This window comes from Cygnus olor, chromosome 1 (assembly GCF_009769625.2).
Source record: "Cygnus olor isolate bCygOlo1 chromosome 1, bCygOlo1.pri.v2, whole genome shotgun sequence".
Classification (NCBI taxonomy): Eukaryota; Metazoa; Chordata; class Aves; order Anseriformes; family Anatidae; genus Cygnus; species Cygnus olor.
This window is the reverse complement of record NC_049169.1, coordinates 117,675,764-117,691,755: the sequence shown is the minus strand read 5'-3', so window position 1 is coordinate 117,691,755 and position 15,992 is coordinate 117,675,764. Positions and strand designations below refer to the sequence as shown.

Below are 15,992 nucleotides of genomic sequence, written 5' to 3'. Positions count from 1 at the left end.
TCAGAAATCATGTAACTGAGTGCTTTGTAAGTACATCAAGATACATTCTCTGTAAAGGAAAGCGCAAGAAAGGTTTTCAACCCACCATGGCTTCGCTTAGCAAACTTCTATAACCAATGTAAAATCTACCACTGTATCACTCTGTGAAATAGCTGCTACTGAAGGGAGACAAAACACAAAAGGCAAGCTCCTCCTGGAGAGGGGCAGTGAAACATTATTGCTTTTTATCTTTAATTAACACAACTATTTCACTACAGCTGTCAGTTGTGCTATAGAGAAGCAAAATGGACCGGTGGGAAGTGTGCCAGAATCACACAGATTGTTTACATACACAATAGTAACTTCTGAAGAAGAAAAGCCTTCCTGATTGACTAAATTATGCATAAGACCTAATTCATTGTCATTAGCTGCTGTGTGAGATATGCAAATACAGAGCAAACTCTCTGCTGGTTTATGATACTACAAGCAGTGCTAGAAGCTTACCTCTGGGACTACCAGGGCTGCGTAAGGCTGCATTGCTCAGGCTTTCTGTCTACTAAAGCAGTAAAACAAGCCTATTTGGCTTTTTGCCACAGTTCTCCACCTTTTGGAAAGACCACCGGCACCCACCAGCTATCCATAAATCCTTGCACGCTCCTGAGCAAATGTCAGACATCCTGAGCACACCAAGGATGGAGCCAGAGCGGTGGGCTGCTCCTCACAGCCTCTGGGGCTGCGGGCACCAGAGTTTGACCTGGACTTGTATCACAGCAGTGAGTAACATCTTCCATTTGCTGGAGACTGACACTACAGTCACTCGCTGCTTGGGGGTAAGCAGGCTGAATTATGTGTCTTTAAAATTACTCCTGTCCTTGATGAAGACAAGGAGTATAACAGACAAACCAGAATTCATAAGTACGCAGAACTTGATCTTTTGTCAATCTCTTGATGTTACAAGATGAAAGAGGGAAGGAGAGAAAAAAAAGTAGTCAAGGAGAGGACACTGAGGATGGAGACGGGATGCAGGTGCACATCTGTGGTCAGGATGGCAAAGTAAATTATTTTTGATTGCACCTTCATGGAAGAAGAGCACTAAACTGAACAGTTTTATCTCTCCTTGTTACTACTCTTGAACTGCAAAATTAAAAGTATTCCAAGAAAGCAAGTTTGCAGTGTTTATGCTAGTAAATAGTATGGGACAACAGGAGAAGATTTGGAGAGCAAAACAGTTGTATCCTGAATACCTAGTGTCATATCCATGAAAGGTGCTTTATTTCAGACTAGACTTCATATGGCCCTACAGGCTGAACATCCCATTAGGGCTTGGAGTTCAAATAGTAAGCTCCTAGAGCACGTCATCCCATGTGGTCTCATGCAAAAAGGAATCCAATGTGCATGTATTGAGATTTCTCTGTGACACACACCATAGAGCAGTAAGTAGGGTCAATCAGGAGATCTGCTCAAGGCATATACCTGATCTGAACCTATACATTAATGCATATGAATATCTACTACCACCTCTCGTGTGATTAGGTGGCAATCTAATGCTAAAGTAGACTCAGACAAGTCTACTGAACTAAAAGCACCACTGCAGGTGTTTGCCTAAGTAAACAATGCACTGAACTTTCTTACAAAGGACTTTCAGCCTCTCCTCTGTCTAACCTTGTTTGTCAAAAACATCTAATTCAGCAGTACAGATAAGAAAACCCCGTGAACTTTGCAGTTTGTAACACTGTCATTAACTGCTATGCACAAACTTGGGTTCTCCAGCAGTTCTTCACATACTAGTTACTCAGGAATCCCTTACACAAAGTTTTGTTATCCTGATTTACCTTTATTGCTCCTTCCAAGGTGGTTTTCACGTTTTGTTGAACAAACACAACAAACTTTCCCTAATACCACCCTTTCATAATGGTTAAATAAGTTAATGGAAAAGCTTTTCTTAATGATGTACAGCTTTGAGCCTTGAGAGATGAGATTGCTCCTGCAGGCAGAATGGAAAGCTTCTTATCAAATCAACTAGGAGGTATCTATCAGTCAGTGACTTACAACTACTGTCCCTGCTTCCTAGGCTACCAAACTATCTCACAACATTACACAGCTGCTTTCTGTACTGTTTGCTGTGTATTGCCAAGGACTGTGTGAAAAATCTAAGTCAAGTGGTAAGCTCCAGCTAATTGCCTCACGTTCTTCTGCAGTAGCCAAGAACATAGTTGAAAACAAAAGGAGGAACACCTGGTGGCAGAGACAGGCAACTGAAAATATGAACAAAGACCTTCACAGTGTCAACTGATAGAGAAACATCCCAGATTCTCTTTGCCTGATGCATCCCAGAGACAGTAGTATCCCTCTGACAGGAACTTGGAGATGGTCACTGTCCTCCAAAATGCATCATCCCACCCAATGCATCATCCATGCTATTTCATCCATGTCTGCGTTTTTTATTTTGTTTTGTTTCAAATAGGTGTTTAGTATAGGACCACTAGACTGGGTATGTTCTCCAAAAATAGTGCTTTGTTTGGCAAACTGTATCTTTCCAAAGGAGGACTACTATGACAGCATAAATTTCTTCCAGGGAGCAAAAAGAAAACACCAATAATTAAGTAGTGTAGGCTATGAATCTCATGGATACTTTTCATGCAACGTCTCCATTTTGTTTCAAATAAGAGTTTTGCCCTCTGCTTCAGTCTCTTTTAAAACAGACTGAACATCTTCAGATAATAGCCCCCAAAACACTTGACCTGTTTTGTTTAAGTAAATTGAAATTGTCTCACAGATGGAGTGAGAGATACTGTAATTATACAGTGTATTAAGCCTTCATGCAAATGAAGAGCTAGACTTACAAAGAGTACAGAGCAAACTGTATCTCTATAACGCAATGATAGGTATGTAAATATTTTATAAACCTAACATTTAAGTAGAAATATTTTATGTTACAGTAGGTTTTGGTTCTAAACTTACAAGAACACATCAGGCTGCTTGAGAACAGGAAAACACTACGCATACTTCAAATGCCATTCACCATAATAACTCAAAGAAGGTTTCACTTTTTGGGAAAAATAAATCAACCTCACTTTAATTGCAAAATCTACACACTGCTAATTTACGAGAAGCATTTTCTTAAGTACGACTGGAGCAACACTAGGTTAAAATCTGTTAAGTTCTTTTGAAACAAACAAAGGAAAGAGGTCTCCATGGCAAAAGCAGGGACAGGAAGGCAGTTTTGAAAACATGTGGAGGAAGTTTTTAAATGAAATATCTGAACAGATTCCAAAATTTGATTTAAGAAAATTTCTGTCACCAGTGTCTGATTAATTAAAAAGATGAGCAAGTTTGATGACACAACCCCATACTTTTCTCAATCATTTCCATCCTTGTGCTTCAGGAGTCCTTCACAATAATAACACTAATAATAAAATTAAAAATTAAAATTAAAAAAGAGATGCTTCTGAACAAACAGAAGATTTTTTTCACCATGCATGTTCCAACTCTCTGAGGAACCAACTACCTTTTACATTTCCAATCTAAATATTCCTTAGTACGAAGCATATTACTTACAGTTTCTGGGTTAAGTTTTTTTGTATATATATGCATTTTTAAGTTGGGAAGTTTTCTTATAAAATATTTCTTTTTAATCCAAGCCATTCACAAAAATGTCAAAGACTTCAGAAGACATTTTACCAATAAAACAGGACCTACTTCTAATAAATCCCCCTATTCCTCAAATATCTTTGCTGTCTTACCAACTGTATTAAAAGATGATCTGAAATCTTCAGAGAATCCACAGACCATTTTTGTAGACTTCAAAGAAATTAATGAAATCAAATTTTGAGTAGGTTTTTACTATGTAACACTTAAATTAGCCAGTTCTTTATTTTTATTCTTTGGCTTTCAACAAACTTGAAATAAAGGACCCCGAAATGATTCAGCAAAGGCAGTGGTATAAAATACCTTCGCCTTCAAAGAACTGTAGCTGTCATGGTTGTTAAGGCCTCTGTATTGCTATTACACTATCACAAAAACGTGGAATGGTTTGGGTTGAAAGCATCCCTACAGATCATAGATCACAGAATCATAGAATGCCTTGGGATGGAAGGGACTTTAAAGATCATCTAGTTCCAACACCCCTGCCATGGGCAGGGATGCCACCCACTAGGTCAGGTTGGCCAAGGCCCCATCCAACCTGAACGCCTCCAGGGGTGGGGCATCCACAGCTTCTCTGAGCAACCAGAGTGCCTCGCAACTCTCATTGTTAAGAATTTCTTCCTTATATTTAATCTGAATCTACTTTCTTTTAGTTTAAAACCATTATGCCTTGTCCTATCACCACACTCCCTGACACAGAGACCCTCCCCAGCTTTCCTGCAGGCCCCCTTTAGGCACTGGAAGGACCACTGTAAGGTCTCCCCAGAGCCTTCTCTTCTCCAGGCTGAACACCACCAACTCCCTCAGCCTGTCTTCATAGGAGAGGTGCTCCAGCCCTCTGAGCATCTTTGTGGCTCTCCTCTGGACTCACTCTAATATACTCATGTCCTTCCTGGGCTGGGGGCCCCAGAGCTGAATGCAGCGCTCCAGGTGGAGTCTCATGAGAGCAGAGTATAGGGGAAGAATCACCTCCCTCGGCCTGCTAGCCACACTTCATTTGATGCAGCCCAGGATATGGTTAGCTTTCTGGGCTGCAAGTGCACACTGTTAGCTCATGTCCAATTTTTCATGCACCAGTACTTGCAAGTGCTTCTGTGCAGAGCTGCTCTCCATCCGTTGATCACCCAGCCTGTATTCATGCTTGGGACTGCCCTGACCCAGGTGCAGGTCCTTGCACTTGGTTTTGTTGAAGTCCATGAGGTTCACGTGGTCCAACCTCTCAAGTCTCTCCAGGTCCCTCTGGATGGCACCCCTTAATTCTATTGCATCAACTGCACCATTCACCTTGGTGTTGTCTGCAAACTTGCTGAAGGTGCACTCAGTCCCACCATCTCTGTTGTTAGGTTTTTTACTGTCATTTTTTTTCCTCCCTATATTTTAGATGCTACTAATTAAATATGAGTAAAAGATGGACAGAACTGCTGCCAAAGAGGGTGAGAGCACTGCAAATGGAGTTTGCATTACCCTAAAAAAGTAAATAAATAGAAAACAGAAAATCGAATGGTGTGTCTGCAACATGTTTATTCACATCTTCGCATCAGCACAGCAACTTTTTGTTTCTTCTGTGATTAACTTCTGTGCTCATGGCTGTAACAGCTAGCTGAAGAACACTTACTCTGAAGGTCAAGGGAGCAGTCCACTGTTTTACATCAGTGCACCTACTAATGCCTGCCTCACCTAAAGGCAGTAACAGCAAAGTCTCAGTTGGCTGCTCCTGAGTCAGCTTAGAAACAGCGACTTTCTGAAGGAATGCACAAATCAAATCTGGAGCAATAACAAACCTGGTCTCCAAAGAGTGACCCATTTCAAAAATCATATGCTTCATTTTCCAGTCAACAGGAGAACAGATCTCAGCAGCAGCCTAGCATGTCAGCAGGAGTTTTCAATGAGAGCAAAGAGATAGAAAACCATGTTTTTATCACCTGGCTGCCAGACCGATGATTTTTACAAAGAAGCGTGTGGATAGAAGACAGAGGTGAATCAGGAGTGGTTTATAAAAGCTAAAAGAAAGCGATTGAAGGCAGTTATTAATTTTTATGTGTATCTATTTTTCCGGCCTCTATGTGAGGGCAGGAGAAAAGTTGCTACACCATGAGAGCAGAGTGCTTTGGAGAAGATTTTGTTTAGAAGAAAGTAAATAGAAAATTAGTTCCTTACAACACCCTGCCACTTGCTTTTATCTGCAGGTAGAGAAGAGCAAAGCACACAACTGAACACAGCACAGCACTCCTGCTCTGTTCTGCTCCAAGAGCGTTTTCAGGAAAACATATGGAGGCAGTGCAGGCCTGCCATGAAAATATTCCCATGGCAACAATGAAAAACGATATATTAAAATCTGTTACACTAACTCTTTGACTCCAACTCATTAAAGAGAAGGAACCTGTAGCGCTGCATCTGTACAAAAACATGCCACTGAAGATGTTTTCATTTAGAAGACATGAATAGATAGTTCCCAGTAGTTAATTTTCTGTAATACTGTCATTGTCAAACAAGTTAAAAATTAGCCATAATCCTGTGCTTACAGTCATGTTTCACAAAACAGTGATGGTTAATTTTTGCTAACCACATAAACAAACTTTAAACGTTCAATAATTATTCAGCAGTTTCTTATCTGAGAACCATCCTTAGAAAATGATGGTAATGAGTCTAAAGGCCCGAACTATCTATGGAAATAATCGACTCCAAGGCATCTTGGCAGCTTGTGGGTAAGGCCTGGGGAACTAACACACCATTATTCACTACATAATTCCACGCTGCACACCTTAATATAATGGTTGCATAGAAATTCCTTATAGGAATAAGTAGTAGAAATTAAAAGCCACAATTAAAAAAAAAAAAGATGAATTAAATCGTATGTTTGGTGACACATTTTGAGTAATTTGTTTGCAGGTTGGCAAGAGATGCTGTTTGGATCCGTGGACAGATGCATATTCGCTATGCACTAATGAGATTAACATTTCATTAGCACCAAAACTATCATATTGCACACCTTCCAACAGTCACAAGCCAAAAAGCAGCTGTTTGATATGGCAAAGGCACAGAAGAAAAAAACGATCTATTTGGGCACGTGCATCTGTGAACAAAATGCACGAGAGTTTCTTTGTGAGTATGCACAGGTTTTCCAGCCAGGATTAGCCTAAAAGCAGCAGATTGCCACCCGGCGCAACAAGGCTTCCAGGCCTGCTGTCGCCTTCTGCAGGGCCGTTCATAGTCTTAAATCCACCATACCTGTGCTGAGGGAGGAACTAGAAACTTGCAAAATGATCCAGCTGTTTTTTGGCATTTTCCCCTTACGGGAAAATGCTCTAAACAGAAAATACCCCAAGATTTAAACTAGTGATTTGTGACCGAGGTGCTCTGCATAATGCTCCTGGACTCAATATAGAAGCACCTATCCCTTGTCTGCCCCGAACTTCCAGGGGCAGGAATTACAGGATGCTGGGGCTGGACAGTGGAAGAACCAGAAGAATAAAATAAAATAAGATAAGGTAAGATAAAATAGGATAAAATAGGATAAAATAGGATAAAAATAAAATAAAATAAAATAAAATAAAATAAAATAAAATAAAATAAAATAAAATAAAATAAAGCCAGCACAACGTGACACTCAGCCTGCATTACAGTGACTTTACAGGTAAGGACCCGTGAGCCGAGGCTCCAGGGCAGCCCCTCTCCCCCACCGGCACCGGGCAGCGCCCAGCTCCCGGGGCGGCGGAGTCCCGGCGCCGCCATCCCCACCGCAGCCCGGCGAGCGGCCGCCGGGGCTCAGCTCATCCCCCCCGGGTCGCTGCCGGGACCCCGGTCCGCCGGACCCACCTGAGATGCCGCCCCCGACCACCACCACGTCGCATTTCTCTGCCATGGCGCTGCCCCCCGGCCCGGCCGCTCTTCTCCCGCCCTGTCGCGGCGCCGGTGTCTCCCGGCCGCCTGCGGTGGGCGGGCAGCACCGCCCCGCACCGCCCCGGGTGAGGGCGAGCCCGGCGAGGCGGCGGGGATCCGCCTGAGGGGTGGATACGCGCCTCCCTCGCCTATCTCTCGCAGGGCGAGGGGAGAGAAGTCCCTGGCGTAGAGGAGCACAGCCCCAAGGTTGTAGTCACCGTGGTCTTGCTGGCTCTCCTAAGGCCATGTTGGGGTCTGGTTCCTCGGCCTCTGCCCACCACACCAGGGCCACCAGTGGGAACCCGCGGCAGCCAAGGCTGGAGTTGTCGACTCTGGAAGACCTGTAGGGTCAAATGATAGCTGTCCCCAGTCAGGGCTTTCCTTGAAAGCTCCTCAAAATAAACTGCACTTCATGCCAGCTGAGGTTTGAACTGTGTGAGAGAGCCTTGCTGAGAGGTGGGGTCAGCCTATACGCTGAGCATTGTTTGCCCAGACCCTCAGGAGACTGACCCAGAGAGAAAAAGGCTGGCCCATCCAGAAACAACTATGTCAACAAATTCACCTTGAGCCTTTAGCCTTGTTCGCTACAGACCCAACAGGGTTTTCCATCTGTTGGGTTTCTACTTGGCAAGTGAGGCTCCAGGAGACTGGAGGTGGTATGTGCAAACATTCTTCCTCGGCCGTATCCATACATATTACATCTAGAAATTATGTCAGTCTTATTTGACCTTCCACACTCAGCTAGCTCAAGGCAGAAAGGATCCAGCCCTAAGACCCTTCTGAATCAAAAACACTTGGCAGTCTATGGTATTCTTCCTTTCCTGGAGCCGTATATTGGAAGTAGGCAATGGCAGTCTGGACAGGGTTTCCTCTCCCTCTTCCATAATAACTCAAGTAATAGCTTGTGGTGTTCAGAGACAGGGACAGCTATGATAGGAGTCACAAATACTGGCTACAGCAGGTGCAGTCTTACCTTTTTAAAGAGAATGGGAAGGAGAAAAATGTAGGAGTTTGGAGGAAGAATAAAGATGGGTCTAGATCAATAACCTATAAAGTTCATCACTTAGGGACTCATCTTCTCTTTTCCTATTGTCCCTGTGTTTATTGGTGAGGCCTTGATGTGGTGTTTTAGGGAGGCTGACGAGGCACTGGGTCCTGGTGTATGTCAGAGGCAATAGGAAGACAGGCTTGTGAATGATTCAGAGAGATGCTGTGAGATGTTGGCATCTGATTGCCAGCCCAGCAGAGCTGCATCACCTTCACATAGCCTACGTGGGGTCCAGGAAGTTTTCTTTTCCATTCTTGTTGATCAGTTGTCTCTGAGAGTTTTACATCATTGTGAATGTGGATAGCAGTAAATGTGCCCATCTCCTGCAGTAAAAATAACTAACTAATTAACTAACTAAATAAATAGATAGATAAAAAAAAAAAAGAGAGAGAAAAAAAAAAAGAAAAAAGAAAAAAAATCTCACAGCTCTTCACCCCACTTTTTCTCTATTTTTTAATTTCCTTACCCCAGGTTCTCTAGATTTTGCCTAGCTGCTTGCTTACCTTCCTTGTGTCCTTTTAGAAGTGAGCTCTTCCTTGTTAAGGCCATATACTTATCAACTTCTTACAAAAAGAAATAGTCTGATGAGACCATCTATATTTTTATTTTTATTATTGCATTTCTGCCTAGAAGCTATGTGAAGATAAGAATATTTGCCTCATTAAAAGTATCATAAATATCTCCTTCTGAAAACAGTTTTTCTGAGTGATACGTGCTATGTCTGAAACAGTGCTGCCTGACTTATCATTTACAGGGAGAAGTTCCTTATTTTTGAGAGATGTGATTAACAATGGAGAGAGAAATTCAAGCAACCTGAACAAAAAGTTCATGGGAAGCTCCTGAGGCTGAATTAACACAAGATGCCATTTTTGAGTTTCTTCTCAGAAATACATATTCTGGTTAAAAAAGAATCTCTCTGATTCAAGGATAAATCAAATTTCATGGTTGTTCATGCTGAGAGACATACAATTATCAAGTGGCTGTCAGAAATAATAGTTGTAGAGATTACTTCAAGCCCCATGTGAAATACTGATATGTGGGGCAGGCAATTCCAAAAACAGAAGTGGGTCATTTTATTTGGGCACTAAGCGAGGATAGCTATGGTTACATCTAGGTGCCTAATGCCAAATGCCCCAGATTCCCAATGTCCACAATACATAGCACTTAGGCCTGGTGTTCTTCTGGTCTCTATCTTCCTTGTGGTGCACCAAGAAATAATTAATGCTTTTTAAATGTGAGTATGTGTAACAAGAGAGGGCTGTTTTGCCTGCAGTTGGGTTATGTGGTCCATGCCTTAGAGTCATATGCAGTTCCATGGGGGTGTTTGATGGCATAAAGCCCTCAAAGGGCTGTTGCTGAAGTACAATGAAGTGAACATCTGGGTCATTAAGTCTGGTTTCCTAACATCAGGGACACATAATCCTTCTAGTGAATAAATCTATCTCTGTCTAGAGCAAGCCAGTCTCTCCCACAGCCAGGTCAGTTGTTTTTCCTCCTCTCTCCTGCAATAAATCCATTTCAAAGCTTCACTCTTTCATTTCCGACTCTTTTGCTTCAAAAATGTTTACACAATGATGCATTTAAACAGAGATCATATTCCCCCTTCTGCTTTCCTATTAACAAGGTTGTTGCTAGTCAAGCCCATTAGTATCCTCACATGAGGTAGACACATCTGCTGATCCTAACAACTCTTTTCTACACCTTAGTCCAAGTGTATATATCTTCAACATGTATGACCAGAACAATAGATGTAATTCTAATGAAGCCTCCTTGATGGCAAAAAGATTTGCTTATGCACAGAAACAGCCCTTCTAATCACATTAGTATTCTGTTTCTGTTTTTTAATGGCCCTATTACTTCTCATATCCCGTGTGGTTCTAACTAATTAAACAAACAAAGGAGTCCTCTACCTGGATTTTGGTGCATTATCCTTTGAATGCATGATATTAAAAGAAAAGCAAAATTTTTGAGAAAACGGAGCAGCTGAAAGCCTCCACATTTTCTCAGCTTGGAAGGGAACTCGTCTGAGACGTGTACAAAGTGTATTGTTTCCATAAATTTTGTTAGGCGCTTAGACACTGTGGTAATGAGATAGCATAAATAGCTATACTGTCTGGCAGAAAATGTACTGACAGCCTTGGACTACATTTTGAGAAATTAGTGGAAAGATGATGGAGTAGGGGTCAAAGCCAAAGATCTCCAAATTTGCAAAGACTAAGAGGTAGAATTTAGGCTCATGATTCATGACCGTCTGGTCGGTGGCTGGTAAAAACACAGTGCGGCATTCTAAATTACACATTCTCTCAGCTTCTGCTCCTTATATAGCAGTGCTTTTAATAAGCCAGCCTTCTGTTATTTATGTTACTGTCGCCCTTCATCATCTTCAGCTGGAAGGTATCCACTTTAGGAAGAGACAGTTTTCACTGCTGAAATGTCCTGCTGGCAGGTTATACGAACTGACATTGCCTTTAATCAAAGTAGCAGAATGGATTCCTCCATTATCAGCAAGCTGTATTAGCACCTGCATCACCAGGATGCTTCAGCACCAGCAATATGATCAGAGCCAAAAACTCTTCTAAAACTCTGGGTCTGGATGCCAATCCTCGCTCTACCAGGTCCATACGACTGAGCCTTGGGCACTTTTCCCCAACCCTTCCCCACCATCCTCTACAGCACAGGGTGGCAGCTCGAGCATGCAGGCTAGATGGACACTATGGCACAGCTCCCAGACCTTCACAACTGCAGACAGGACACAAGGACCCAACAGGTTTTAAGCTGTTTGAAGGTCAGAGGATCAGGCTTAGGAGCACATGTAAGTCTAGACACAGTCTTAAGGAGTCACAGTCACATACAAGAAAACTGTGTGAAGAGAAAGATAACAAAGGGATTGGTTGTGAAGAGTGGGACTGTGTCTTCCATCAGCCACAAGCATATACTGAGACTTGGCGCTTTCAGGCACCTGGTAAACTTGGTTCTTATGATTCATTACTGGATTATGGTGGAGAACCCTTTGAATGGGGAACATTGCCTGATACCTCTCGCTACTCTGCAACGAGGTCATGCAGCTCTTCCAGTTAGCGCCTTTGTTTCTGTCAATATTGATGTTACAGAAGATAGGCATGTTTAAATACACTTTAAGCGTACATATTACATAATTTAAAATTTCTCTAAAGTAATCAGAGTAGAAATTGTGAGAGCACATGTCAGTGCTTTTGAAATACAGTGCAATTAAATGAGCATAAGCTCCATGCCAGGCTTTCCAATAAATGAAACTGCTGCAAGGAGTCTCAGGAGGTTGTCTAGTGTGCCACTTCGCCCTAAAGCAGCATCAGCCAAGACCAAAATGTATCTTGATTAACACAGAATGTTAACCTGAGAGCCTAAATGTTAATAGCCAAGATTTTTAATCCAACATACAACAGTCTGACATTAAGCTACAGCTAATAAGCAAAACCTGAATATTTTATCAGCCAGATTCCATTCAAAGTAGGACTGATCATTAAATATAAAACCTACAGGATTAAGCCCATTTGTAAATGTGATGAACAAATATGAACTTGTTTCTCTTGAGTACACAGAGCCACAGCACAAGAGCAGGACAAGGGTCTGAGTACCAAGGCACTGTAAGGCCAGCCACTCCCCGGGGCCAGGACCACTGGTGGTCCCCATGGGGTTGGTCAGGGCAAGGTCTGGCAGCCAGGGCCCATTTCACCACCCCACCAGGAGCATGGCAGCTGAGGTCATTGGGGCAGCCCCAACACCAGCACCATGCACCTCCCTGCGGACTGGCCAAGGACAGGCCTGGACACGGGCCTGTGGGTATGCCCTGCTGGGCAGGGCCCATGGTGGGGCAGGGCTGTGGGGAGCTGGAGCCTGGCCCTGATGCAGCCTTGCTGGGGCAGGGGCTGGCATCCCTGGGGCTGATGTGGGGGCCTGGGCCTGGGCAGTTGGGGTATAAATTAACAATTATATATGATATATGTATATGCATATTTACTCATATATCCAATAAATATAAAGCAAGGAAAAAACCTTAAACTCTAACATAAATTATTTTCATAACCTCAAGCTCATCCCTGCACTATGCTAATTTATTTCTGACTGTTAGCTATAGTTCAGGGTGGTCCAATTTCCTATTATTTTTGTCTTTTGCAAAATTTTACTCCAAAATAAATCCACTGGCAGGTTCGCGATGATGTTTGCTATTGGTATCAGCATGCATGTCCAGCAGAGGTACCTGGTACTGCCTTGACATCTGTGACATGGACTTCTAACAATTTCAAAACACTCTGCACTCATTCACAGGTAATGCCAGTTCCTGCCATGCAGAAGACCTAATAGACATGTCCACAGGTGACCCACATGGAAAACAACAGTGATAAAAGGGAAAGCAATGCGTTAAGTAGACATTGAAAGAGATGGAAAAATTAAAGTACCTTAGAAGGTAAGAAAAATGGATTGAAAAAAATCTCAACAGCAGCAGCTAAACTGAACACCATGTATGTACCATGGCAAGGTGAATTGCTGGTTCCCCCACTGGCCAGGTTGGAGAACTAGTCTGAGTGAGGTGCCCCCAAGCCATCCAGTTTACCTCTAGCCTAAATGACACCAAAGAGACCATCAGGCAGGGCATGACCTAGAACGGCAGAGAGCAGTCCAAATAAATAACCTTACTGCTTCAGACAGAGACAGATTTAATTTTGTAATCGAAGGATACTGCTCCAAAATAATCAGAGTTTTGAAAGCAGAAGACATTTTTTCTGACCTAAAAATCAACAGTCTTAGCTATGTACCATCTTTTTTTTTTTTTTTCTGACCCTTTTTAAAATCTGTTTGAGCTCTTTTTTGTTGTTGTTTTCTTGACCTAGATGGGCAAAGGCTAAAGATGCAAAACAGATTACAACAGTGAAATTTCTTCACATAAATCTACACAGTGTCCTATGTAATATGCATTAATTAATGATGACTTAACTCAGAGCACATAACGAAATATGTACTTTTAACCATTGTTCTATATCCTCATTGTCTAATTATGTCTTCTCCCCAGTAAATCTTCTAACACTTAATTCCCTAAATGTTATAGCAGTGGTAAAATAGTCCAGCATCAGTAACAAAACTCACGTTCTTCTTCTGCAGAAAAAAAATATACATACCAATATGGGGGTTATTATCACTGAGGAGGCTACTATGTATGTATATATGAAATATTAACATATATCTATATGGTAATGCTGCTGTGACTACTAGGAGGATGTTGTTTACTCCTCCATACATATTTCCATAGTCCAAGAACGCTCTGTGTAAATTGGAGCAGCTTCAGTGGAGAGCTCTGAAAATAATTAATGGTTAGGGAAATATGCTTTCTAGTGAAAAATCTAGATTTGAAGAGGAAAAGGTTAAGAGGTTATAGTTTTTGCAGGTAGGATGCATTTTGTCTTATGCTGACCATCCATACTGGCTGACAAACACCATCTCTGGGAAATGGAAGAGATACATAGGTCTAGAGACTTATTTGTGCTATGCTAAGATAATTATCAAGAGAGATGGGACAAGTATCCTCCCAAGACTCCTGTCTCTCTCCATTGACCACCAAGGACACCTAACTGAGTTAGACTAGTTAACCTTTCAGATGATTAAAGCTAGTAAAGTAAGTCCCACGCCAAGTATATAAATTGAGAGTAAAGAGCTACTCAGAGAGTTCTCCAGTGAAGGTGACAGAAGTGCTAACTAATACTTTTAACCTAGAAAAAAAGGAGAAATCAGTGCAAATCTTCCCCGGAAACTTACTATTTGGGTAATTTTGTACAGACCATAGGATCTCATTCCTGAAAAGCAGCAGGTGGCTGTGATTTCAGGATTGGATTGACTCCTTGCGCTTCCACAGAGTTTAGGACTATCCCTGCAAAGGCTCTGTGTTGTCCTGGTCACCCTCCATGCCTTTCATTAGTATCTCTTGATGTTCTGAGGCAAAGTTGATACAGCTTCTTAAACAGGCATGGAGATCCCCTTTACATAGGAAGGCAGGGGCCTTGCTAATTACTAACATCATAGCAAAAATTTTAAGCACCCATGATGCAGACAGTCAGCATTAGCTGTACGCTGGACCAGATTCAAATTTTTATCCTGTAATTACCCTTTGCACTCTGCATTTTCTAAATACTCAGAATCCCAGCCTGCAAAGTGCTGAGTTTAATCCAAATATTTCTGTGCTAAATCCTGTGGGGTCAGGACTTGATCCCATTCCCTGAGGCTTTGGATAGATTTTCCATACTCATGTTATTTTTCTTTCTATCATTACATAGTTTTTTATTCTTTTCAGGCCTACGGTTTCTCCAAAATCTTTAATTGCCTTATAAATCCCAAGCTCTTCATCAATTTTTCCTTATGTGCTTCCTTCAAAACATTTTCATAAATGACAAACCTCCTCCAGAGAATTAAAAAATACATATATATGCACTTGCTAGCTGTACAATAGTTTAAAATCTAGAATCTAGATCTAAGATTGAGTAGGGCTTTTTGTGCTGTCTTTTTATTTTTTGTGTAAGTAGTTAGGTCTGTCTTTACATTATTGTCTTCAAATTTATAGCCTGCTTCTTTTGAAACACTTGGTTATTTTAATAAGTCTAGCTTGCAAATTTAGATGAAGTTTTTGTTGAAACTTCTCTGCATTGCAGCCAGGATCAGTCATAAGGTTGTTGTTTTTTTTTCAAAATAAGCCTGATGCTTTCACTTTATGTTTATAGATCTCCAAAGCCAATCTTCTCTTCTAGTTTCAATAAATTCAAAATACTTTGAATTTAGGTGTATCACAGTTCTCACTGTGAGAAGCCAGCTGGACAACACTAGGGGTCTCATTCCCATTTCTCAGTGCAAGAATGTCTAATTTCTTGTTGCTGGTGACTACATTGAATGGATTTGTCAGGGATGGAGAGCACGTTTAACTATTTTACCTAAAGACCTCTCCTGATCCCAGCTCTATCTTCATAAGCTAGATTCTTGACTTATAATATCATCTAGAGGGGTTGTGGTGTGAAAACAGTGTGTTTTGATATTAGTGGGGTGAAGCACATCATGTTCACATACCTGACCCTACTGTCTGCATGCCTGGGAGAAGAACTGCAGTGATGCTTCACATTCTGGCAATTATCAATTAACAGCAGATGGAAATAAAAAATCAAGGCATGCCTTCTATGATTTCTCTGTTGTAATTAAATCTTGTGTGGTGGGCCACCATACAGATTTCACTGCTTGCCCCCTTTCGGTATGCTATGGCCATTGCTTTCTCTCATGCCGTTTTGGGGGTGGTTGATATCTGGTGGTGATGTGTCGGGCTTCTCCTTTGTAACTCATCATATGCAGGTACTTGCAGCCTCCTCCTATGATATAGTAGGGTACTCAGCAAGGCTATTTCCATCTGATTTGGTGTTCAGACAGACATCTA

At 41.9% G+C, this 15,992-nt stretch overlaps 1 protein-coding gene across 1 annotated transcript in view; it reads right to left on the bottom strand.

Annotated features, from left to right (window-relative positions):
* Nucleotides 1-7,585, bottom strand: part of MAOB (monoamine oxidase B) — a 51,545-nt gene extending 43,960 nt beyond the window's left edge. Inside the window, exon 1 of the mRNA XM_040545492.1 lies at nt 7,441-7,585. Coding sequence (XP_040401426.1) covers nt 7,441-7,486 — 46 coding nt within the window. The 5' untranslated portion in view covers nt 7,487-7,585. The remainder of the gene's footprint in view (nt 1-7,440) is intronic.
* Nucleotides 7,586-15,992: the final 8,407 nt, after the last annotated feature.